The 27,235-nt window shown below is 41.9% G+C and overlaps 1 protein-coding gene across 2 annotated transcripts in view; it reads left to right on the forward strand.

The window, feature by feature from the left end:
- The first annotated feature begins 2,232 nt into the window (after positions 1–2,232).
- The window catches only part of MED13L (mediator complex subunit 13L), a 149,448-nt gene continuing 124,445 nt past the window's right edge, over positions 2,233–27,235 (forward strand). For both annotated transcript variants that reach the window (XM_060785459.2, XM_067473261.1), the window contains exons 1-2: positions 2,233–2,449; positions 23,651–23,888. In XM_060785459.2, coding sequence (XP_060641442.2) covers positions 2,390–2,449; positions 23,651–23,888 — 298 coding nt within the window. In that variant the 5' untranslated portion in view covers positions 2,233–2,389. The remainder of the gene's footprint in view (positions 2,450–23,650; positions 23,889–27,235) is intronic.

The raw sequence follows: 27,235 nt of genomic DNA on the forward strand, positions 1-27,235 counted from the left end.
ATCCATCATTATTTAGTCCACAGTGTTCTCTGGATGTAGGTGAACTACAACACCAGAATTCAAGGTCAATGCCCACCAAACCTTTCCAGTATTTTCTGTTGGTCAGGGGAGTTATTTGTACCAAGTTTGGTTCAACTCCATTGTTGGTGGAGTTCAGAGTGTGCTTTGATTGTAGGTTAACTATAAATCCCAGCAACTATAATTCCCAAATGACAAAATTAACCTTCCCCAACCCCACCAGTATTCAAATTTGGGTGTATCGGGTATTTGTGCCAAATTTGGTCCAGTGAATGAAAATACATCTGCACATCAGATATTTACATTACGATTCATAACGGTAGCAAAATGACAGTTATGATGTAGCAATGGAAATAATTTTATGGTTGGGGGTCACCACAACATGAGGAACTGTATTAAGGGGCCGCAGCATCAGGAAAGTTGGGAACCATTGGGTTAAACCCTTCTGCTGGGAGGACAGGTAGGAGGTTCGAATCCGGGGAGAGTGCGGATGAGTTCCCTCTGTCAGCTCCAGCTCCCCATGCAGGAACATGAGAGAAACCTCCCACAAGGTTGGTAAAATAGGATTTTTTACACCGAAATTTGACAAAAAAGATAATATCAAAGCCTGGGAGGCAATTGTAAAATAATGGTATTAGCTGCCGAAGCAACTGTGGCATTGGGGTGGAAAGATTATAGAAAATGGGAGGTTAAAAATGCTATGAGTATTTAGCAGAATAAATGCTTCAGGATTATATCCATGAAAAAAGAAGCAAATACACAACATGCCGATTTAAGAAAACTTGGGTGCAGAAATGGGAAAGACTGATCGAAAAAGTGGAAGGAAAAGAAAGATATAATGTGCTAAACCATTCTCTTTTTACAGTTGTTCAATTAAATTAAGATCTGAATTAAGGTGAATACTGTTCCCTGAAGGGGGTGGGGAGGAGGGGGGTAAAACTGTCAGACACAAAGGTAAGGTGAAGGGGAGACAGATAAGAGCATTAGGAAAACAATATGTGATATGTGATATGTATTCATAATGTAATTTAGCAACTGAATTTCTAACAATGATAGTATGTGATGGTACTATTTTTGTGTTGAAAAAAAAAGAATAATAATAAAAAAGAGAAATTAAAAAAAAAGGATGGTAAAACGTCAAACATCTGGGTCTCCCCTGGGCAACGTCCATGCAGACGGCCAATTCTCTCACACCAGAAGTGACTTGTAGTTTCTCAAATAAATAAATAAATAAAAATCTTGCTCTCTCTCACCCTGAAGGGGACTCAGAGTGGCTTACCGTTCGGCAATATTCAATGCCACATATTCAAATAAACATTTTGTACTGTAGGTTCTTGTGGGTTTTTTCGGTCTATAGGGCCATGTTCTAGAGACATTTCTCCTGACGTTTCGCCTGCATCTGTGGCAAGCATCCTCAGAGGTAGTGAGGTCTGTTGGAAATAGGAAAATGGGTTTATATATCTGTGGAATGACTGGGGTGGGGCAAAGAGCTCTCTGCTGAAGCTAGGTGTGAATGTTTCAGCTGACCACCTTCATAAGCATTTGAAGGCCTGGCTGAGCCTGGGAAAATGTTCTGTTGAGAGGTGTTAAGATGTGCCTGGTTGTTTCCTCTCTGCTGTTTTGCTGTAGTAATTTTAGAGTTTGTACTGTGGTTGTGCAACTCCCCAAACACTTGATTCCACAGCCTGATTTTGACTTTCTGAAAGCAGGAGGGAGGAAGCTATCTAATAGCATTGGGGAGGGAGGGAGTTCCATAGTCGAGGGGCCACCACTGAGAAGGCCCTGTTCCTTGTCCCCACCAGTCTCTCCTTGCAGCTGGAGGGGGGGGGGTGACAATGCAATGCCAAAGTCTTGCAAAAGCCCAGTCCTGCCAGTGTGTCTGGCTAACCCCCCCCCCCCAGTTGCACAGCGCCCCCACCGGCGGGGAAGGGAATTGGAAGGCGCGCGCCTCAGGAGGAGAGAAAAAAAAGCGAGGGAACGGCCAGCGGTGGAGTTCTCCTTTGGGCCGGGCAGAGCGTACCACGTGGCGAGGGCTGGGCCAATGAGGGGGCGCGGCGCTCCTGTGGCGCGGCCGCCATGGCTGTCAGAGCGGCGGCGAGTGCGTGAGGAGAAGGGAGGGAAAGAGGCGGCCGGGTGACGAAGGAGGAGGAGAAGGAGGAGGAGGAGGAGGAGGGAGGGAGGGAGGGGGAGGGAGGGAGGGAAAGGAAGAAAAGAACCGAACGCGGCGGCGGCGGCGGCGGCGCTGCTTGAGGGAAGCGGTTGCCGTCGCCAACGGAAGCAGTCCCGGCTTGGGCCTGGAGCCGCTCTCGCCTCAGGCCCGCTCCGACATGCCCCGCTCTGCCGGCGGAGGAGGAGAAGGAGGAGGAGGACCATGAGCGGGCTGGCGAACGGGGCGAGCCTGGAGGACTGTCACGCCAACCTCTTCTCGCTGGTGAGGGAAAGAAGCCGAGGGGAAAGGGAAGCCCAAGGAGAAGGGAAGGGGACTCACTGCCTTCTTTGGCCCTTCCAGCCCTCACATGCCCTGCCTAGGGTGCCCTCTTCAACTGCTGTGCAGACTCCCAACTTTTCCCCACTCGCCGCCCCTTCCGTGCGGAGAAATGCGCCTCTGGCCCCCGGGATATGGAACACCGAGAGGAACCAAGGAGCCCAAACCAGCCTTTGCTGTCTTTGCTGAGACAGGCTGATCCCACCCCCATCCCCCTTTTTTGTGTGTCTCTGTGAAGCATCTTCTGCAGAGTCCACTGTACACTCAGCACTTCTCGATCTCTTCAGAAGCCTTGCTGCTGCCCATTGTATCGCCTCCCTAACATTGAGCTCAGGGACCCCCCCCCCCAAATATTTGGGGTCGGGACAGTTGAAGAAGCAGCGTGGAGACACTCCTGTAATCCAGTTGGATGCAGTTCTCTCTGCATTCCGAAACTGCCTCCTGGAGCAGGGTCGATCCAGCCTTTTTCCGACCCCTTCCACACAGCCGAATAAAATCCCATATTATCTGCTTTCGACTGGAATATATGGCAGCGTGCCCTTCCAGACAGCCATGTAACCCAGTATCTCAAGGCAAAAAATCCCACAAGATCTGCTTTGAACTGGGTTATCTGAGTCTACACTGGCTTATATTCCAGTTCAAAGCAGAAAATGGGGGATTTTATTCAGCTGTGTGGAAGCGGCCTCAGATAAACCAGTTCAAAGGAGATATTGTGGGACTTTTTTCTGTCTTGATATTCTGGGTTATATGGCTGTGTGGAAGGGTCCTTAGATAACCCAGTTCAAAACTGATCTTGTGGATTATGTGCCTTGGTATTCTGGGTTATATGGCTGTGTGGAAGGACCCTTTGACAATCCAGTTCAAAGCAGATCTTGTGAGATTTTCTACCTTGATATTCTGGTTTATATGGCTGTGTGGAAGGGCCCTTAGATAACCCAGTTCAAAGCAGATCTTGTGGACTATTTACCTTGGTAATCTGGGTTATATGGCTGTGTGGAAGGGTCCCTAGAACAGGGTCGATCCAGTCTTTCTCCGGCACAGCGCCCCTCCTTTGTGGTCTGACCCCCCCTTTCCTGGTCTTCCCATGCTTTGCCTTCTCTGCCTTGGAGCCCACCAGCCTCTAATGCATGGGAAGCATGCCCAAAGTTGGGGCCAACCCTGGCTTCCTCTCTCACGTTTTAGCCTCCCTTCTCCTTCCCTGCTCACAGTGCTTTCCAGCCAATGGTTCCCCTCTTCTATTCCATCTTCCTCCCCCAAAAGGGATTTGGGGCCCTTCCACACAGCCATAGAACCCAGGATATCAAGGCAGAAAATCCCACAATAACTGCTTTGAACTGGAATATATGGCAGCGTGGACTCAGATAACCCAGTTTAAAGAAGATATTTTGGGATTTTCTGCCTTGATATCCTGGGTTCTATGGCTGTGTGGAAGGTCCCTGGGAAGGAGTGTCAACCAACCTCCTTTCCCATTGGAACTCAGTGTTCAGGAGAGAACATCTCTCTGGAGCCTTTACTTTCTTTCTGATGTGCTGTTGTGTGTGTGTAATCGTATGTATGTTACCAGAGAAAACATCTCTCTTGAGCCCCTCACTCACTCCTTCCTTCCTCCCTTTCACATGTCAAATGTATTGTCCACAGGTACTATGGAGTGAGTCCTTCCTTCCTTCCTTCCTTCCTTCCTTCCTTCCTTACTTATGTGCATATGTATATTTACAGGTATACACAGAGAGAACCATTTTCCTGAGCCCTTAGCTTCTTTCTGTCTTGTTTTCTCTCTTTCACTTGTGTAAGTATGTTTACATGTTCATATGGAGTGAACATCTCTCTTGAATCCCTCCTTCCTTTTGCATGTATGTGTGTGTGTAGATAGATAGACAGAGAACATCTCTCTTGAGACCCAGACTTCTTTCTTTCTTTCTTTTCTGCCTGCCTGCCTGCCTCCTTTCCAGAGTTGTGGCAACGTGAGCAGGATTTGCACGTGGGGCACCCCTTTTACTTGCTCTTGCTGTTAGTACAAGTAGGTTCTCAGCAGGCTGGAAATCCAAGTGATGAGTTCCACAGTAGTCCTCAGGGCTGGCAATGGACAACTTTCCTTCTGTGCTTGGTTTGAATGGTGCTGCCAGGGTCAGCTGTACCTAGGGATCTTTTCAAAGAAGGTCAGCCCAACTTGAGGCAGGCCAACAATGCTTCTCTGAACATGCTTTCACTGTTCTCCTTCTCTAGCAGGCAGAGGGAAAAGAGGGCTGGGGTTGCATCTTTTTGCTTCCTGGGCCTCCTGTTGAGTGGGTTTATTTAGGGCATTGTTTTGTCCAGATCAACTATGATAACTAATAGCACAGATCATCCTAAGTAGAGCCTAGTGTCAGCCAAAACGGAGCATCCAGAGCAATGGATTCTTTGTGGGGTGGGTTTGGGAAGGAGGGGCCGAACTGCTGTGGTCCCATAAAGCTGCTTTCCCTTTTAATACAAAAAAGCGGGATGGGGAGAATTAGTACAAAAGGATAGGGTAAAACATTGTGAGAGTCCCATGTTGCATTTGAGATTTGAGGGGGTCCTGAAACTGAAGGTAGAAAGCTGCTCTCCATATCTAGTGTATATTTCTGAATGCTTTTTATCTCAAGCAACAATGCTTTTGTGTTTGTAGACGTTCTTATTGGTATATTTCTGTATGATGTCATACAAAATAGAGGTTTTTCCATCCTTTAAAAAAGTAAATAATAATAATAATAATAATAATAATAATAACTTTATTCTTATACCCCGCCACCATTTCCTCAAAGGGACTCAGGGTGGCTTACATGGGACCAAATGTCCATAAGACAATAAAACAATAGTAGATGACATTTTACCAATTTATTTCTAGTTTTTTCATTTTTGCACGATCAGCAACATTTCCCTCTCGAATGGAATTATGTGAAAGCCCTGTTGTTGATACTTGCTTCCTTACTAATTTTACCATGTAACTTTATAATTTCTGGGTTGCAGATGTGGCTACTGGTGGCTTGGTTAGGCCATGCTTTTAGTTTGAAAAGCAACTGTCGTCACACTCAGATTAATTGAAGTTGAATGAAAATGGCCAGGAACTGAAGGGTCACGGGTTAATTTCAGACTGGTTGATGTATGCACTTATGCATGAGTGCATTTGGTATGAAATCTGACTTACTAGCTTTTTAAAATGTCCATCTATATATATAAAAATGCTCTGTGCATAATGAGTACCTTTAAAACAAAAGAATCAATGAACGAAATCACACCAAATTTGGCAACAAAACATCTCACAACACAAGGAGTGACCATCACTCAAAAATTATGATTTTGTTATTTGGGAGTTGTAGTTGCTGGGATTTATATTTCACATACAATCAAAGAGCATTTTGAACTCCATCAATGATGGAACTGAACCAAACTTGGCACACAAAACTCCCATGACCAACAGAAAATACTGGAAGGGTTGGGTGGGCATTGATCTCGAGTTTTGGAGTTGTAGTTCACCTACATCCAGACAGCACTGTGGGCCCAAACAATGATGGATCTGGACCAAACTTGGCACAAATATTCCATATGCCCAAATATGAACACATATGAAATTTGGGGGAAATAGACCTTGACATTTGGGATTTGTAGTTATTGGGATTTATAGTTCACCTACAATCAAAGAGCATTCTGAATCCCACAAATGACAAAATTGAGGCAAATTTCCCACACAGAACCCCCATGACCAAAAGAAAATACTTAAGGCCATCCAGTCCGACTCTCTTCACCAGGGCAAGAAAATGTAATCAGAGCCCTCCTGACAAAGAGCCATCCAGCCATAGATATAGATAGATAGATATGATTCACACACACACACACACAGTATCATAGATTTGAAAGGGACCCTTAAAGAAGGACTATGATATGTTGCATATTCCAGAGTAGGCAAACCAGACACTCTCCACATCAACACTGACAAACAACAAGAAATACTGTTTACCCACAAGCATAAAGAAATTACATATATTACAAACCAACACTTTCTCATTACTTAATTTTCCAGATCACCAGACTGGGCCACAGCAACGTGTGGCAGGGGACAGCTAGTGACTTAATATTTGTTTGAAATACTTTCTTGCTCTCAATTGCAGAGTTTCAAGTTACATTGAAATAGAATTTTTGCTTAAATATAGTTCTGTAATGAACCACAGTGTCAGAGATGTGCAGTTAATGTAGTTGTTACAATATTCATTATTGGAAGTAGACTTACTCTTTAACTGACGAAATATGTTGTCTGTATACACTGTTCTAGCAAATCTTTACTATGAAGCAAATGTCCCTAAAATCACTGAAGCCTTCTCCACAGTAAGGATTGATAGCTTCAAGCTTTTGTTTTACACAGGTCTTACTCATTTTTACAAATCAATCTGTGTTTCTTAACCTTGGTTAAAATATTTATTGCTTTGATATTGAGCATATGGAAATATTTGTTAATTTGCAATGCTTTCATTGTCTCTATATAATGAAGCATATTGTTTCTGCCATGACGAGGAAAATGCACCAATGAACTCTTGACTTGATCAGAGAACATAAAAACTCATTTTTCTTTTAAATCTTTATTACATTGTATTGGTGTGCAAGTAAATATTTTTGTAACCAGAAATACGTTTCTTTTAATTATCTGTTTTAATAAATAACATTTTGGTTAATATGAGATGGTTATTTAAAACAACAAAAATAGTGTTCATAAATGTTATGTTGCTGTTTTTTTAAATTTGTAAATTAAACTTTGCCCATGAAGTAAATTTTGTTAAGGTTAAAGCTATTCTAGATTGTGTAATAGTATACCCATTGTTAGAATGATTTCTAAATACCACAGGTGCATTCCAATCGATGATACTCCATTGTTTGTATTTGAATTTTACTCTCATTAAAATGTGAAAGGAACATATGTTACTAACCTCACCAAGTGAGTAATTTTAGCTAGTATTAGTTCACTGTTAACGGAACAATGGAATTTTGGTATTTTGCTGAATTTTCAAAAGCTAATATAGAAACAAAGATGGCTCTAGGAAGAGAAAGAAGAATGACAAAGTACTGAGAATATTTGGATAAGACCCCTTTTCTGTTTTTATAAATATAGGCCAGAGTTGCTTCAAATGTTAGTTATAATCATTCCATTCATATACTTTAGGGGCAAGAATTCTCCTGATATCCCAGCGTGGCTGGACAGCAACTCTCAGCATACGTCACTGTTGACTGCTGGGAATTGTAGTTCAACAGAATCCAGAGAGTTGCATGATGCCCATGATGCAGAATGATATATTCTGTAAAGCATATATTGATGGAGCACATATTGTTGTGTATACTGTGCAGCACCATCTGCTTTTACTTTTGAGGTTTTCTTGCCCAGTAATATTTCCAGTTTATGGTTGCAGTCCAGATTATATAAAATTTATTGTCTTATAGACCAATGGAATTTAACAATATGAACATTGGATTTTTGACACTTGTGTCTCATTGGTTTGGTAGGAAACATGTCTGTGTAATAACTGAGGGTTTTTTTTGTACTTTGTCTCTCATCTTGGTAACTATTCGGTGATTTCAGTTAAAATACTTCGGAGGATTAAAACCATATGATTTTGTGTTGTAATATTGCTGTAGACTTGTTTCACATGACCAGCTATACCTCTATTTTCTTGTGTTGAACCCTCAAATGCTACATCTAGAATTCCACTTATTTCCTGAAAACAGGATAACATTGGCATCAAATATTTGCAAAATATAACGTATAAGATCCTCTTCTAAAATTTGAATAATTGCTGTGAAAACAATTTTGATTTATTTGGTAAAGTGCATTGCAGTGATTCTCTTGAATTACATCCAGATGTAACAGGCTTATTGTTGAGCCCTTAGCCCTGATCTCAAAGATCCACCTAAGACCAACTAAGAGTCATGAGCACTTGACACAAGCCTTGTAGCTTTCCCCCTTAGCTTATCACAACTAATGGCAAATATTTGAAGCAGCGATTTAGACATGGATTTCCCTTAACTTACAAGCTGAAGGACTATAGCTGTTGAAGCAGAGCACTTGCTTTGCCTGCAGAAGTCCCAGATTCAGCCCTTGACATCACTTGGCAGGGTTGGAAAAGCCCCATGCTTGAAACTGGCACTCACCATGCAGAAGTGGTCCAGAGGGCTTGGTGTAGGACATCCTCCTATCTAGAAACTTCTATTGTAAGAATCATGCCCCATTTCTGGTAGGGTTCAAACCTCCCCCCCCCCCCCCCGGATTTGTATAGCAATTGGAAATAAAAGAAAACACTTCTTTTCTTTTCTTTCCTCTTCTCTTGTTATGGTTTGGTAGGATAAGGTAGTGAAAGGCTAGTTTGTGACATCATAGTGATGGCAATTGGACTGAGAGGGGAAACACTTTGTAAAAATTAATTTAATTATCAGAACAACCGCAGGCTGATACCTAACACTTCCTGTCAGTCTGGGGAAACAGTTTGGTAGGATTGTTTCATTTTCAAGGTTTGTTTGTGAAGGTTGCTCTTCTCAATAGGAAAAGAAACACAGGCAGGACTGAGTTTGTTTTGTGGATGTCAGCAGGTGGCTAGAAATGCTGATGGGGGAGGAATCGTCTTAGGATCATAGAATCATAGAGTTGGAAGAGACCACATGGGCCATCTAATCCAACTCTCTTCCATGCAGGAAAAAACACAATCAGAGCACCCCAACAGATGGCCATCCAGCCTCTGTTTAAAAGCCTCCAAGGAAGGAGACTCCATCATGCTCCGATCTGTTCAACCATGAGGTTGAACAGATCTCATGGTCAGGAAGTTCTTCCTAATGTTCAGGTGGAATCTCTTTTCCTGTAATTTGAACCCATTGCTCTGGGTCCTATTCTCCAGGGCAGCAAGAAAGGCTGCCCCAGCTTATGTATGACAGCCTTTCAAAAATTCAACATGGCGATCATGTTTCCTCTCAACCTTCTCTCCTGCAGGCTAAACATACTCAGCTCTTTAAGCTGCTCCTCAGAGGGATTCATGGTCTCCAGACTTTTGATCATTTCTCTCTTAAACTGTGGTGCCCAGAATTGGACACAGTATTCTAGGTGAGGTCTGACCAAAGCAGAAGAGGGGAGCACCATGACTTCCCTTGATCTAGACACTATGCTTCTTTTGATGCAGACCAAAATCTTATTGGCTTATTTAGCTGCTTCTTCACACTGTTGACGCATGTTCAGCTTGTTGCCCACTACAATGTTCCTTTCACATATACAGTAGAGACTCGCTTATCCAACATTCTGTATTATCCAACACAGTCTTCCTCCTGCCCGGATCCACAGCTGTTTCAATATACTGCAATGTTTTGGTGCTAAATTCATAAATACAGTAATTACGACATAACGTTACTATGTATTGAACTGCTTTTTCTGTTGATTTGTTGTAAAACATCACGTTTTGGTGCTTAATTTGTAAAATCATAACGTAATTTGACGTTTAATAGGCTTTTCCTTAATCCCGCCTAATTATCCAACATTTTCGCTTATCCAACGTTCTGCCAGCCCGTTTACGTTGGATAAGCGAGAATCTACTGTATCTTTGTTGTGGAGCCAGGTGTCACCCATCCTGCATCTGTGCAATTTGTTTTTTCTGCCTAATTGAAGTGTCCTACATTTCTCCCAATCCTGTATTAGCTATCCCTCCCAATTTGGTGCCATTTGCAAACTTGATAACAATGCCCGCTAACCTTCATCTAAGTAATTGACAAGGGTCTTTGGACCATAATAAAGATGTTGAACAGTCCTGAAAGGCCCAGGACAGAACCCTCTCTATGGTACCCCACTAGTCACTTTTTTTCAGGATGCAGGGGAACCATTGGTGAGCACCCTTTGGGTTTTGTCGCTTAACCAATTACAGATCCACCTAATAGTAGCATTGCCTAGTTCACATTTGACTAGTTTGTTTGCAAGAAGGTCATGGGGACCTTGCTGAAGGCCTTACTGAAATCAAGATATGCTACATCCACAGCATTCCCTGCATCTACCAAGCTTTTAACCCTATCAAAAAAAGAGATTAGTCTGGGATGACTTGTTTTTGAGAAATCCACGTGGACTTTTAGTAATCACAGCATTCTTTTCTAAGTGGTTACAGACTGACTCTTTGATAATCTGCTCCAGAATCTTTTCTGGTCTTGATGTCAGGATGACTGGACAGTAATTATTTGGGTCCTCTTTTTTCCCTTCTTGAAGATAGGGACATTTGTTCTCCACTCTGCTGTGACTTCTCCTGTTCTTCAAGAATTCTCAAAGAATTCTTTGGCTTCCATGAAGTGTGCCTCTACAGTAGAAGTGAGGCTTGCAGCAGGGTTTTCCTTTGTAGGACGGGAGATAGCAGAGATCCTGGACAAGGAGAGCAGACTGAATCTCCAGAGAAGCCCATTTGGGGAGATGTGGAATTGTCCTTAGAAAGATTATATATCAATTAGATGGTGACTTTTCACTATTATATCAGAAGTATTGTCCATTAGGTTTTGTCCTTGCTGTTAAGTTTCATGGGAACTACCCTTAGTGAGTTCAGATAAAGATTTATGCTTCTTAGAAAATGCTCAGCTTGACTTCTGTGGGTACTAATGTTAACTGTTTTGTCTCATTGTTCCTTGGAAGGCAAGGCACTTTTAAAAACCTGAAGTGGGCACAGTGAACCCTTCTTCAATTTACTGCCAGCATCTCTCAGCTTGCCTCGTTTCCCTTTGCCTCCTGTCATTATTTAATTCTTTGGGGCACATTCTGAGCTAGGAAGGTTTAAGTACATGATACTATCAGTAAAAGCAAGTACTGTATCATGTTTCTAGTGTCAAAGTGGTTGGGCTTATGTATTCTTACTCTGTGCTGACCTCTGAAAACATACTGCACTGTAACATTTTGGTAAGCTGAGTAAATGAAAACACAGGAATTTTTCTAGGAAATGAATGACATATGACAAGAATGATATTTTCCTGATTTTTTTTAAAAGGACTTCAGAAAAGTTGAGGTTCACTTGAGTGTTTGTATTTATAACTTAAGGACTGGGCTGAAGTGCTGCAATTCAGAGATTACCGTATGTACATTGTGTTTCAGATAATCTCTGAATTGCAAATAGTGTATTAATAAATAAAGACTTAATTTTAGCAGTTCTGGATAATAATATGGATTAACTATTGAATATGTGACAGAACTGTATCACCTGGGATTGCTGAGGGGTATGCAAAGGTGTTGGCTTTCTAATAAAATTTCACATTGGGATAGCTTTCCAGAAACTTTTTATTTTAAAGTACCATAGAGGCTAATAAATGCTTTATGTTGTGTTCCATGTGCAGAAGGAGGTTTCTATGTGATGGTTTGTGGTATCATGGGATATAAAAGCCACTCACATAGTCACTGGGGCAGAGAAGTGTATCCTGCATCCAGATGTTTTGCACTTACTCCTGTGTGGATAGATGGATAGGTATTACAGTGGGCTTCCTGGGTATGTGGTGAGAAGTGTTGCTTTCTTGTTTTTTCAGTCTTTATATATCCAAACAAATAGAAATTGAAATCCTAAACACATTTACTAACATGTAATCTCCTGAGTAACAGTGCATAATATTGTATTGCATGGTGTTCAGATCTTGAAATATCCATTGCCAGGCATACTTTAAAACAGTGGTTCTCAACCTGTGGGTCCCCAGATGTTTTAGCCTTCAATTCTAAGAAATCCTAACAGCTGGTAAACTAGTTGGGATTTCTGGGAGTTGTAGGCCAAAACAGCAGGGGGCTCACAGGTTGAGAACCACTGCTGTAACATATATTGTGGTTCAAATAAGAAAACATGTCAATTTTATTTCAGTTGTTTCTTTCATTAGCCTAGCAGTGATGCCACTCCTTAGCAGTTTGTCTTTGATGGTATTGTTTTCCTTAAGAGTTTGTTGTACACATTTTCATTGTTAAGAGAGGGTAATAAACTTGTATCCTATTTGCTCGTGTGCTCATCTGTTAGATGTCTTGGCATCGTTGTATTCCCTAAAGACGCAGCAGATATTGAATTGTCTCTGTTTCCTTTTGTCATTCTTTCAATTGCAGCACTTCCTAGTTGTCTTTCTCTTCTCTCCCCCCCCCCCCCCACAGTTGTTTTGAGTCTTTTAAAGAAATGTGTGCTGGCTACAGTATATATAGTAAAATAACCTCAGATTCTTCCTATGAGATTTAGTAGGCATTCATTAACTCTTTTTCATGTTAATTTTTTTGGGAATGTTTTATAGATCTGGAAAGATACACTGCAAAACTGTGCAATTTTTACTTCAAAATCCAGTTTTGGGGATTGGTGTGCATTTCATGCTTCCTGGATATTATGGCCATTGTAGCAAGTAATGTTTGACTTCAAGGTTACTGATAGTATTATGGGGAGATGATGCTTTATAGGTCATTTTCCTAATGTGTAGGCTCAAAATGAATAATCGGGCACAATGTAGCAGTGAGTAGCCCATGTGTGGTTTATGCAGCAGTAAAACCTGTTGGGCTTGTTTTGTTTTTTTTTAAAATTATGCATGGGAATCTATGGGTCTTATGTACTCAGTGAAACACCTAACCTTTGTTACATTGCTCTGTTTGTCGTTTCCATGACAGGTAGATGCTAGTCATTATTTTGTATTTCTTTGTATCTGGAGTGTTTCCTGCCTGAAAGGGGATGGCAAACATTCCCTTTTTCAGCATTTGATGAGATGACTGCAGGTGCTTCGGAATGGTGGCATATCCTAACTGTTGGGAAATAATGAGACATTTTGCATCTAATAATTTTCAAGGGAGTGGAGGTGTAGGAATTCTCAGGAGATGAAGCACTGAGCCACTTGCTGCTCTTATCCATGGAAAGGTGGGAGCAGAAGTAGGCGGAAACAACTATAAAGTATTCTGATGAGAGCAGAGCTAATTGTGTATGACTTCTGCTAATTTCATGTAGAATTAGGAAACATACTGTAGATCATTCAGAATAGTGGTAGTCTTTTTTTAAAATTTGAAATGGGTGGTGTAGTGAGTTTGTCCTGTGTATGTTTTTGTGTGAGAAAGTGAGGACTATGGATCTGTCAATTTAAAATGTTCAGTAGAAATCATTTGGACGAAATTGTATAGTGAAAAGTTGAGTGCGATTGTGAAGAACCTGTTGTTTAGACCTTGAGATGCAGGTGTAATGGAAAAACAACAGCTACTACTTTATGTACAACTTGAGGGAAGCTAATATCTCAGTAAAATGGTCCATTTATTGAGTTTTGGAAAAATAATTGGGATAGATACACGGATTTGAAAAGATACATGGCAGTTGGAAATGGTTTGTTATGATAGATGATTCAATTTTATTGGATTTTAGTTGAATATAAAATAAATCAGTTTAGTTAGGCCTGGCAATTGAGGAAATGTAAATAGTACTCTTAGTTTTCAGTTATGGAAATGAATGTCTGTACTTGTATGTGTTTCCAGATAGAAAGAAGGAATTGTGGCCAATCCACAACATTTTTAGTATTGTATGTGTTCCCTGTAAGGTAGCTGAACTTTAAACCCGCTTTCTAATTTAGATATGTGGGGAGTTGTCAGGCCTAGTTTTTCATACAGTGCTGACTGATCTGACTTAGATATTTATTGTTTTAAAATCCTTTCAAGCTTCTGTTAAGGATCCTACCAAGGTATTATATTAGATAAAATAGTACAAAACACTTTCATTATAACAGCAATGCAACTAAAGTAACAGGAATTGCCAGTAGACCTAGTAGCCCCCAAAGCCAAGGAAAGACATCTCTGCCTTGCAATTTCCAAACTTTACTAGAACTAGTACACAATACTATATTTACACTGCAGTCTACTGTATGTCAACTGAAAAGGTACACATTGCAGTTGTACCATAGATATTTTGTATTTAGGTAGAACATGTAAGGAGGGAGGACCTTTTAGCCTTGCCCCCTTCCACTGTCACTTCCATTGTCCTGTACTTCTAGGACAGGAGTGGATAATGATGAAGGGTAGCCATTCACATTCTCTCCCCCCCCCCCCTCTTTGATTTAAATGCTAGAAGGAGGTGGTGTAACTTGAAATTAACTTGAAATGGAGAACTAATTGAAAATCATGTTCTTACCAACTGGAGATCCTTGTCATGGGTGGATCTGTCCATGATTGAGAAAGCTTGCACAAATCCTTTTCAGCTAGTGCAGAGCCAACCCATTAAAATACAAATGGAAAGTCTTTGGTGACTTACTTAAATCCGGGTCAGAGATTCAACTGACAAAGCCAGGAACCCACAGATGTCTTTGGTGGATGTGCACTTTAAAAAGGATAGCAGTTTCATTTAATTCAATGAATTAATAAATAATGTGGACTTCATCTATGCTAAAGTGTTCTCTTTAACTCTGTGATTGATTTCATGTTTTGACTTTTCTCTTTCTTTCTCCTAAGACTGTTTTTTTTCTTCACCACAAATGCTGTGTATCATGTAAAATTGTGGTAAAATAACACATATTAACTTTTTTGGGCTATGAAATTCAAATAGATGGAGAAAGCCCTGTGGTTTCCTACATCAAGCAGGGGGTGGAATAGCTGGACCAGAGGATCCTTTCCACATCTAGAACAAATGAGTAAAGATTGATAGTGTTGCATTTTTTTTTTTTTTGGCTAGAAACATTTACGATAGGAGGTCAAGCTGGCTGTTTATTCCCCTTCCTAACAGAACCCTTAATTCAGGCTGGTGCTTTAAAGTTTTATGATGGGACAGACATTTTTAAATGGTACAATTCTTTCTAGAATAATTTTGCTTGCTGAAGAAAAGCTTTTGTTAAGTAAACGTTTCATGTTTTACATGATCCTGTCCATAAGCACAAGTTTTAGGAGTCTTGAATAGAGTACATTCAAAATCTTGAATGAAGGATCTAAAATATAATTGGTAAACTCCTGTGTCGATCTTTTCTTACTTACTTAATTTACTTAGGCGATCCCTCATAGCTCAAGGATGATGGTCTTCCATATGTAGTGTCTTGGCGGTGGGTCTGTAGGTGGCTGTGGAACCCTATTCTTCATCCGCATGTTCTCCCGCAGTAAGGACATTGGTTTCCAGACGGAAGGTGTTCCCAGTCAGGGTTGGGTTGACGTGCCTTCCTCTTGGCACGTTTCTCCCTTTCGCCCTCCATTTGTGCCTCTTCAAATTCTGCAGAACTGCTGGTTACAGCTGACCTCCAGTTAGAGCGCTCAAGGAGCAGGGCTACCCAGTTCTCGGTGTCTATGAGGTTGGCTTTAAGCCCATCTTTAAACCTCTTTTCCTGTCCACCAACCTTCTGTTTTCCGTTCTTGAGTTTGGAGCAGAGAGCTTTGGGAGATGGTGATTGGGCATTCGGACAGTGTAGCCAGTCCAGCGGAGTTGATGGCGGAGGAGCATCGCTTCAGTGCTGATGGTCTTTGCATTTTCCAGCACGCTGACATTTGTCCGCCTGTCTTCCCAAGAGATTTGCAGGATTTTTTGGAGGCAGCGCTGATGGAAACGTTCCAGGAGTTTCGTATGACATCTGTAGACAGTCCACATTTTGCAGGCGTATAGCAGAGTTGGGAGGACAGCGGTTTTATAAACAAGCACCTTGGTATCCCTACAGATGTCCTGGTCCTCAAACACACTCTGCTTAATTCAGAAGAATGCTGAACTCGCAGAGCTCCGGCGGTGTTGTATTTCAGTGCCAATATTGACTTTTGTGGATAGGTGGCTGCCAAGGTAGCGGAAATGGTCAACATTTTCTAATGTTACACCATTAAACTGTATTTCTGGCATTGGAGAGGGATTGGCTGGTGACTTCTGGAAGAGCACTTTGGTTTTCTCGATGTTCAGTGAAAGGCTGAGCTTCTTGTATGCTTCTGCAAAGGTATGAGTGGCTTGTAGGTCTTCTTCTGAGTGCACACAGACGACATTGTCATCAGCATTTTGGAGTTCTAAAACATGTTGTTGTTACCTTGGTTTTGGCTTTCAGTCTGGTGAGATTAAATAGCTTGCCATCTGTCCAATATATGATTTTGACTCCGATGAGAAGCTTCCTGTCAACAAGATGAAGTATCATAACAATGAAGATGGAAAATAAAGTTGGGGCAATAGCACATCCCTTTTTGACACCTGATTCCATCTTAAATGGGTCACTTTGGGAGCCATTGCTGTCCAAGACTGTTGCCATCATGTCATCATGGAGGAGCTGCAGGATGTTCACAAATTTGTCAGGTTACCTGATTTTTTGGAGAATGACCCAAAGAGCACTGCGATTCACTGTGTTGAATGCCTTTGCAAGGTCAATGAATGCCATGTACAGAGTTTGATTTTGTTCCCTGCATTTTTCTTGGAGCTGTTATACAGTGAAGATCATGTCCACTGTTTCTCTGGAGGGGCAGGAGCCGTTCTGGGATTCTGGGAGAGTGTCTTCTGAGAGAGGTAGAAGGCGGTTTGCAAGGATTCTTGTGAGGATTTTCCCAGTGGAAGTGAGAAGAGAGATACCTCGATAGTTTCCGTAGCCTGTTCTTTCCCCCTTTTTGAAGAGGGTGATGATGGTGGCATCCCTGAAGTCTGTTGGGATTTTCTCGGTCACCTACACTTCTTCTATGAGCTGGTGGAGTTGTTGTGTCAGCTCAGGTCCAAGATTTCAGCAGGGATCCCATCAGGTCCACTGGCTTTGTTATTTTTTTGTTGGCTGATGGCATTGCTGACTTCTTCCAAACTAGGTAGTGCTGCAATCTCATCCCTGATTTGTTGTTGTGGGATTTGTCAGAGAACCTCTTCAGCCACATTGGAGCTGCAATTCAGGAGGCTTTGGTAGTGCTCTTGCCAGCATAGTGCAATTGACTTTTTGTCCTTCACAAGTTTGGTTTTATCTGATGAGCGTAGAGGGTGTATGCCTGGTTTCTTTGTCCGTACACGACCTTTGTGGCTTTAAAAAATCCCTGAGCACCATGGGTATCTGCCAAGTGTTGGATTTCTTCAACCTTCTTTGTCCACCAGATGTTCTTGAGTTCTCTGGTCCTCCTTTGGACCTTAGCTTTTGCACTAGCATAGATCTTTTTCTTAGCAGCGCAATTGATGTCTGTCTGCCATGTTGGGAAGGCTTTCCTTTTCTTGTCAATTAACTGTTGGATTTCGTTGTCATTTTCGTCAAACCAATCTTGATGTTTCTTGGTTTGATATCCAATGGTTTCTTCACAGGCTGTGATGATGGAGGTCAGTTTGTTCCAGTGTTCCTCAACATTTTCAAGGTGTTCTATGTGTAGATGATCCTTGAGTGTTGTTTGGAGAAGGGCTCATTTGGAGGGCTCCTGAAGGGCTTGGGTGTTCATTTTGCACCTTATCTTTCTTTCTTGGAGTCTACTTTGGGGATGATCTTGATAGCCATCACGGACCAGATTAGCCTGTGGTCTGTCCAGCAGTCATCAGCACCTGTCATTGCTCTTGTGTGAAGCACGTCGCGGCGGTCTTTGGCATGTGTTATTACATAGTCCAAGAGGTGCCAATGCTTTGACCGGGGGTGCTTCCATGATGTCTTGAGCTTATTTTTCTAGCGGAAGAGTGTGTTGGTGATGACAGGATTGTGTTCTGCCCATTTGGTGAGAAGCAGGATGCCATTCGAGTTGCTGTTTCCAAACCCATCTTTTCCTATGGTCCCTGGCCACAGGTCGAAGTCTTGTCCGACTCTTGCATTAAAGTCCCCCAGGAGGATGATTTTGTCCTCCTTAGGTATCTCTGATAGGACGGTGTCCAGCTGATAGTAATTTTTTCCTTGATATCTTCATCAGCATCTAGTGTTGGTGCATAGGCACTTATGATGGTTGCCTGTTGGTTTTTGGCAAGATTAATTTGGAGGGTTGAGAGTTGTTCATCAATGCCAGTGGGTGCTTTGTTCAGGTGCTTCACCAGGTCATTTCTGATAGCAAAGCCAACTCTGTGTATTCTTTGTTCTTCTTCAGACAGTCCCTTCCAGAAGAAGGTGTAGCCTCCTTTTTCTTCCTTCAGCTGTCCCTCTCCGGGTCTCCTGAAGCGCTGCTATGTCAATGTTAAAGCGTCCCAGCTCCCTTGCAATGATAGCAGTCCTACATTTGGGGTGTTCACTGTCAGTGTTGTCCAATAGTGTCTGTACGTTCCATGTTCCGAAGTTCATTTTTCTTTTTTGGCCGCAGGGTGGTGACCCTCCTGGACATGGCAGTCCAGTCAGAGGTAAGAAAGGCAGACTATGTTTAGGGCATCTTTTCTAGCCCCTTCCCCATGTGGGGCAAGCAGAGTGGATCCTAAAAAGCTGCTCAGTCATGGATACTGCTGCCGAACTACTCAAATGCCTCGGACCTTGAGGTAAAATGACTGAGTCCATATCCGCCACCCATGTGCCAGTCTGTGATTAGGGGCTTCCAGATTTCACAGTCCTGTCCCCCTGTCATCACTTGCTGATATCCATGGGACTTTTGTTGGTTTGTTTTTATTTTTCGTGGAAGATGCCTTTGCGTGAGTTTTTTTAAATGGGGGGAGGTCAGTGCACAGCTGATCAACACAAATTGTCTTCACAGTGTGAGGTCCCATCTAGTGGCATGGTTAACACGACGACTGTGACTTCTCAATCTGTTGCAGCCTTATTCCACCTTCATAGCCATTATAACATGTACCATGTTATCCTCCACCTGCTCCACCGTTGAGGTCTTTGGGTCTTTGTATTATGCTTGGTCTGGAACCTCCCCTGCATCCACTCCTGGGAGTACACGACTCCAGTGGTTGTGCCCGCAGGTTCATTGGAACACACAAGCCGCCTCATCACAACAAAGTGATAATCCATCGAGGGGGTGATCTTTTCTAAACTCTTATGCAAAGAGTTTCAGTGATCTAGACTCAAAAACTGCATGGAAATGTAAATTTTTCATTCTCGTCTCCTGGTCTGCAAACCTTTACAATCTGCATATTAGCTGAGAAAAATGCTCAGCTAATCATGCCCTCTTTCTCCCTTGTATTTTTAGCCTGAATGCTTGCTTGTTCCAATAGCTAAGATAATCCTGCACCCTTCTCTGTCAAAGACTCCTCCTCAGTGACTTACTCCGCTTTCTATTTCCTCACACCTGTAGAGCTGATGTTAATGATGCAAACGGTAATGTTCTAAATAGGCTTCCTCAGTTTACCTGTACCCTCTCATTCTCACAAGGGATACATACTCCATTTGGGAGAGCCAAGTGCTGTGGTGTCCGTGGCAAATGCATTTGTGGGCTCTAGGGCAAAGTATTGGTTTGTATTGCAGGCAAACCACATGCTGCACATTTAACCCCATAGAGGCTGAATATGCCCATAAGCACAGCAGAGAACATGCTACCCCTATCCCCCAGTCCAACAATAGCTGGAAAACCTTATATTCCACATTCTTGTGACAGATGCTACTTTATTGCCTGCATTTTAGTTTGCAACCTCAAATATTCCTTAGTAGAAATATTAAACTGCAATTTTCTTTGCTTTTTCATCCATTCATGTTTAATTTGGAGAGACGATGTGGTGTAGTGGATTGAATGTTGGACTATGTCTCTGGAGACCTGGGTTCGAATCCCTGCTTGGCCATGGAAACCCACTGGATGACCTTGCTCATATTTTGGTTCTGTGTGAAGAATAATTAAAATGCTTCTCGTAATTATGGAGGAAACATAGAATGACTGCTGCCCTGTAAAATAACCGCTTGGCTGTTGTTCCCTATGGATTCTCTACTTTGAATTTTCATGCTTTTCTCTGCATACCAACCAGTTCTTGCTAGAATTCCAAACCTGACAACCATTTTGAACTTAAGTACACTTACAAGCACTTACAGAGCACTGACAGATTATTTGTCATTATGCCAAACGTGTTAAATACTTTGTCGCATAAACAGGCTCCTTGGTGCTAACAGGCACTTAAACCACTTTGTCGGGTACGCTGATAATTTGTGCTTGCTCTGGGGCTGTGCATCCCTTTCTAGAAGATGGTAGGTAAATAGTTGCATCATAGGGGTTCAGAAGTGCTACTACATCTCTATTTTTCAGTCCCATTTTGCACTAGACACCCCTTCCCTTTGTTCATCTTTTTCTTCCTAAAAATACTGTCCGTTTTCACATGCTGTCTTGGATCCAGTGAACTTTGAATTCAATGCAAATGTGTTTTATTAACATGTTGTTAAATATAGGTACAGTTTGTCATAGTGTATTGAATAAAGAGGATAACACATGGTGGGCCATGAAATCTATATAAATAAAAATGTAATGTTCGTTTGTGGGATTAACATAACTCAAAAACCACTGGGCGAATTGCCAACAAATTTGGACACAAGACACCTACTACCCCAAGGATTAACCATCACTCCAAAAATTGATTTTGTCATTTGGGAGTTGTAGTTGCTGGGGTTTACAGTTCACCTACAATCAAAGAGCATTCTGAACCCCAACAACGATGGAATTGAACCAAACTTGACACAAAGGATTCCCACAACCAACAAAAAATTCTGGAAGTGTTTGGTGGACATTGAACTTGAGTTTGGGAGTTTAGTTCACCTACATCCAGACAGCACTGTAAATTCAAACAATGATGGATCTGGACCAAACTTGGCACGAATACTTCATATCCCCAAATATAAACACAGTTTGGGGGGGGGGGGAATAGAACTTGACATTTGGGAGTTGTAGTTGTTGGGATTTATAGTTCACCTACAATAAAAGAACATTATGAACCTCACCAACGATAGAATTGGGCCAAACCTTCCACACAGAGCCCCCATAACCAACAGAAAATGCTGTGTTTTCTGGTGGACTTTGGAAACCCTTCTGACACCCCCTCACAACCCCCCCCCCCAGGTGTGCTAACCCCCAGGTTGTGAAATGCTGCCTTAAGGCCATCCAGTCCACCTCCCCTCACCAGGACAAGAAAACATAATCAAAGCCCTCCTGACAGCCATCCAGCCATAGGTATAGATATACATGATTCATGCACACACATATATATGTATATGACAGATATAATATCATAGATTTGAAAGGGACCGTTAAAGAAGGACAGTGATATGTTGCATGTTCCAGAGTAGGCAAACTAGACAATCTCCACATCAACACTGACAAAGAAACAACAAGAAGTACTGTTTATCCACAAGCATAAAAAAACGACATATATATTACAAACCAACACTTTCTCCTTACTTAATTTTCCAGATCACCAGACTGGGCCACAGCAACGCGTGGCAAGGGACGGCTAGTGATCTATAAAAGTGCTTGTGCAAGTAGAAGGACCTATTTGGATTTGGGCCTTTTCTCTGATGCAAATTTTTTCTAGGTTGGAAACACTCCTTCAATGAGGGAAATAAGGAACCCATTCTCTTCAGAGACATTGTGTTCATGTGCATTGTTCTGTGAAATTCTGTGTACTCTTGAGTTCTACATTTGGGGTAGATGTTCTTTGGGGTAGAGATTGAAGGCACAATCTCCATGGTGGTAATTCTCTTCCCATCTGGACCTCCATTTTGAGGTCATTGTTCTTGCAGGTGTCTGATCACTTACAGAGGGATGCTTGAGTGCTGGAGTCTTTTGGCTCTCATCCAGCCAATAAACAGTATGATGACTTTCTTCAGTTATTCCAGTTTCATGCCTTCAGTGCTGAGAATAGAATCTTGCAGCTGAACAAAGGACTGTGTTTCTTAGATGAAGAGTTTGCACAATGTACACAAACTATTTGAAGTTCATCTGGTTGGTGAAAGTTAAATGGGACTCAAATGCTTAGAGCAGCAGCTACTGGAAATGTAATGGGTTTCTTTCCAATCAGAAGGGACTTTCTCACTTTTTGTTCCTTGACAAGGGAATGTTTAGGATATTGTGCTTCTGCCCTTTGGCGTGCCACCTGTCTCTTGGAAAAATGCCAGTGTTATTGCTGAAAGATTACAGCTGGTTGGATTATATCTCTGTGTGCTTTTGTGATTATGCTGCAGCCTGTAGTTAAGCACTGAGCACTGTTTTGTCATGTTGCAAATTACAAATGCTGGTCCTTCCCAAGTACAGTGTCAGGCACAAATAGAAATGTTCATGACACTGCATTGTACCTGAGAGTTGTCTTGTCTGTATGTTCTAGATTGGGGATTTTTATATACTTTATTCTAAAAATAAAAATGTATCTTCCACGACCCAGCCTTTGTTTTCTTTAAATTGTTCAGTGTTAAATTATGAATCCTGGGGTCTTTGAAATTGATTTGATCTTATATAATTTACAGTCTCTTCTCCTTTTTCCTATTGAAAATGTGACCTAAATAAAGCCAGTTTCTCATAGATATACATAAGATATAGTTTGGCATTTAAGATATAGTTTGGACACTGGATGTCCTTGAACAAATTTAAAGGCCTTGAGCATGCCACAACGGTATAATCTCACTTTAGTCACAACTAAGGGCCTTTCCAGATAGGCCCTAAAACCCAGATTATCTGGCAGTGGGGACTCATATAATTCAGTTTAATACAGAAAACCTGGGATCAGATCCTGGGATATAGGGCCTGTCTGGAGGGTGATACTGAGGCATCTTAAGCAGTTTCATGTACTTATCCCCTCTTATCTGCGTTTAAGATTAAAATCTCAGTCTTCATCAGGTGAGGTGTGTTGTCTGGCCCTCTATTTAGCACATAGCCAGCATATTAGCTTTTCATTTTTCAGTGTGTAGAAAGAACCAGATGGAGGTTCAGATACTATGCTTCCAAATTACCATGTTAGTATTTTGCATGAAAAGTATGACACATACAAGGTAACTCACAACAACTAACATATGATAAGGTGGCATACTACTGTGTATTGTAAAGTGACACACTACATTAAAGATCTAAGGATATTGATGCTCAAATTATTATCACAGTAGTTAGAAACCTGTGTAGTTATGCCAAGAGAAGTGTTGGATTCCAGCGTCTTAATCCAGTGTTGGATTAAGAAGCTCCTTTTTACAAAATCTTTTCTGGTGCAAGAGCCTATCTCTTTTCCTTCCATGCTATTTCTGCCTGTGTCACCAAATATTCTTCCAGAGACTTAATGCCCAGGAACACATTGATTTGTTAACTGGGGTATGTATACCTTCCTTGCCTACCTGTTATAAAACCAAGTGAATTTAGTGATGTATTTTTATTTTGCTTGTTTCCTGCAGGCAGAACTCACAGGCATCAAGTGGCGCAGGTATAACTTTGAAGGCCATGGAGATTGTGGCCCGATTATCTCAGCACCGGCTCAAGATGATCCAATTCTTCTGAGTTTCATCCGCTGTCTGCAGGCCAATCTGCTATGTGTCTGGCGCCGGGATGTCAAACCAAATTGTAAGGAGTTATGGATATTCTGGTGGGGAGACGAACCAAATTTAGTGGATGTGATACATCGCGAACTTCACAGTGAGTATTTTTCTTTTTCCTTGGTCTCTCTTTTCCATTTCAATTTACAGTGATTCCACAGTGAAAGCTTATTTTGCTAGTGCTTTTAAATATAGATTCAAACATGCTTACTGAACTAAAACAGAGAAAGAAAGTGTCTAAGAGCCTGGTGACCATAACATTTTTAATATAGGGACTTAATTGTCTGTGATTTTGAAGATATAGAGAAGCTTTTCTTGCATTCTATGATAAACTTAATTAAATGACCATGCAATTGCCCTTTAGTGTGTTTCTTCTCTGGTTCCTGCTTTGTCTCTTCTTCTTTCACATTGCATAGAAAGTTTAATCAGATTTCTGAGACAACAGGTACCTTACAAATTTTATATCACATTGCTCTGAATGAACTCGGCGTAATCCTGTCATTGGCAGTCAGCATTCCTAGGCCAGTTGGAATTTGCTGGGTTGGGTGTTCTGGAGTTGTGAGGGCCCTTCTACTTGGTGCATTCTGAACTGGTGTATAGTAGAACACACCTGATGTGGCTCTGTTGAGGTTTTTAGTTGACAATTTGTGCAGCTGGCCTTGGGCCTGTTTTGCATGGAGGCCTCTGTACTCTGCCTTCCTCAGCCTGAAATCATGTGGCTGAGTTGAGGCTAGCATTTTAATACTCATTTGCTCTGATAGACTCAGTAACACTGAGTTGAACTTGTAGGTTAATGAGGGCATAGCTGGGGAATATTATTTTTATCTTGCTCTTTGCATATAGACAAAGGCTCAAAGTGGCTTTCACATTGTTAATTTGTCAGTTCTCTGCACTTGGGGTTAGCATTTAAATAAGACAGGACACACAAGGAAAAGGGAATGACAGTGTGGGAGGAGATTAGGTCCAACAAATACTGCCTTTTCTTCTCTCTACTCAGTTGTGATGGAGAGGAGGGCCTTTCACATGTCTTTGGGCCTAGGCATGATGGAGCTGTGCCTGCCGCTTCCTCCGAGGCCAGGGCAGTGGCTGTTGGGATGAAATATTCCTTTTCTTTTCCGTTTTGAAATTTGTATTGCAAATATCTTTGTGATTATGAGTGTTGCAGCAAAGAGTGAGAATATCCCTGTGGGTGAGGCAATAGGGCAGTTTTTTCTCTCTTGCTGTCTTTGAAAAGCAGTGGCTTCCTTTTGATCAAGAAGTTTTATCTTGGCTCACATAGCGCTTGTATCTTTTGCGATTTCCTTTAATCCCTTTATAGAAAGCCACCACCTCCCTTTTTCCAGTGCTTTCTTCAATGCTTTCCTTTCTCTTTATTTACTTCTCAACTTCCTTTTCCTTCTCCAAATAGGGATATGGTTCACCTACAGGATACCTGTATTCATATCTCTATTCAGCTGCTTCATCCACTTTGCCTTAGGGACTATTTTCAGTTCAGTGTTCAGCAGCTCAGCTTAGCCACTGCCCCCAGGGTTTTTTTGTGAAGTGCATGGGACGCATTGCTACACATCTGTCAACAGGGAATCTGTTTTCCTGCATGTAGACCACTCATTACTCATTATGTTCATGAATCATCCTCTGTCAGCTAATGTTGCCTTTACACTTGAGGTTTGGGTATCTGTGCCAATGCATTAAAGTCTTCCTGCATAACAACTTGTCACCAAGCAGTCATAGATGCGTCTCTAGATCCTGTGGCTGTTTACACTTTCCTGGTCTATGGGAGTTCCTGAACCTTCCTGGGTTTAATTCAAAGACAAAGCCATGTTAGTCTGGAGAAGTTTAAAAAAACAATTTTTAAAAATCAGTGTCAAAATTTGGAGCATGCTTTGCCTTCCACTGTTATGGCTCAGCTAGCATCAAACCCATCCAAAATGTAACTTCTTGCTTGCTTTCTTTCATGACCGCCTTTTACTTTTGTAACACAAGCTGGAAAATTTTGATCTCTTTACTGAGATCCACCCCATTAAGTCCTTTGTACAGATAAAATGATGATCAATCCATATGTGTTTTCTTTTCTGAATAGTTCCACATAATCAGAATGGTGCCTCACAGAGTTCTGGGATTCAGTGTTCTGAATTCCTTGTCAAGTTTGCATGTACTGAATGTGCATTGAGCCTTGACATTTTGCATCGACAGAAACTGTTCTGGTCCAGCTTACCTGTCCAAACGCATCTCCCTTTGTGAGCCAGCTAGAACAGTTAGATCTGCTGAGGAGGTCCTGCTCTCAGTTCCACCACCTTCGCAGGTGCAGTTGGTGGGGATGAGAGACAGGGCCTTCTCAGTTGTGGCCCCTTGGCTATGGAACTCCCTCCCCAGTGAGAGTAGGAAACAGCGCAAGACTTGGTTATTCAAGCAGGCATTTGGCAAATGACAGAAATCTGGAAATATAGAAGTAAAGACACCCGGGATTGATGCAAGGTCTAAATGTTTTATGTTGTGTCTGTGATTGTTTTTATAGTTTTATAGTTTTAGTTATTTTAGTCTATTGTCATTTGTTGTTGATTTAATATGTGATGTTTTATACATGTGAGGGATTGAATTTTGCCATTGATTATGTTGTGAACCACTTTGAGTCCCACAGGGGTGAGAAAAGTGGTATCTAAAGGCAATAAATAAGTAAAATAGTCTCACCCTTCTTTCAGTCCTCTGTTAGGGCCTTCAGAAAGTCTTGCCAGTGTTGATTGTGCTTTGCTTGTTGGATCTGTTGAAATGCGGTAATGGCTAGCCTGTTGTTTCTCCTTGGAATCTATGCGGATTCAGGTGTATTGTATCTCCCATGGCATTTTTCAAAGGGAAGGGGGTTGTCCCTTCCTGACTTGTCTTTTGTTGCCATCTGATTGTGAATATCTGAGCATGGGATACCTAATTTTGAACAGATCTGTTATTTGGAGCTCAGTAGCTATCTAGGTGCAAAGATGACTGCAGATGCAGACTGCAGCCAGGAAATCAGGAGATGCTTACTTCTTGGGAGGAGAGAAGTGACCAATCTTGATAAAATAGTGAAGAGTAGAGACACCACACTGGCAATGAAGATCCGCATAGTTAAAGCAATGGTATTCCCTGTAGTCACCTATGGATGTGAGAGCTGGACCATAGGGAAGGCTGAGCGAAGGAAGACAGATGCTTTTGAACTGTGGTGTTGGAGGAAAAGTCTGAGAGTGCCTTGGACTGCCAGAACATTCAACCAGTCCAAACTTCAGGAAATAAAGCCCGACTGCTCATTGGGGGGGAGGATATTAGAGGCAAAGATGAAGTACTTTGGCCACATCATGAGAAGAAAGGAAAGCTTAGAGAAGACAATGATGCTGGGGGAAATGGAAGGGAAAAGGAAGAGGGGCCGACCAAGGGCAAGATGGATGGATGGCATCCTTGAAATGACTGGATTGACCT

The sequence above is a fragment of the Anolis sagrei genome, chromosome X, assembly GCF_037176765.1.
Source record: "Anolis sagrei isolate rAnoSag1 chromosome X, rAnoSag1.mat, whole genome shotgun sequence".
Classification (NCBI taxonomy): Eukaryota; Metazoa; Chordata; class Lepidosauria; order Squamata; family Dactyloidae; genus Anolis; species Anolis sagrei.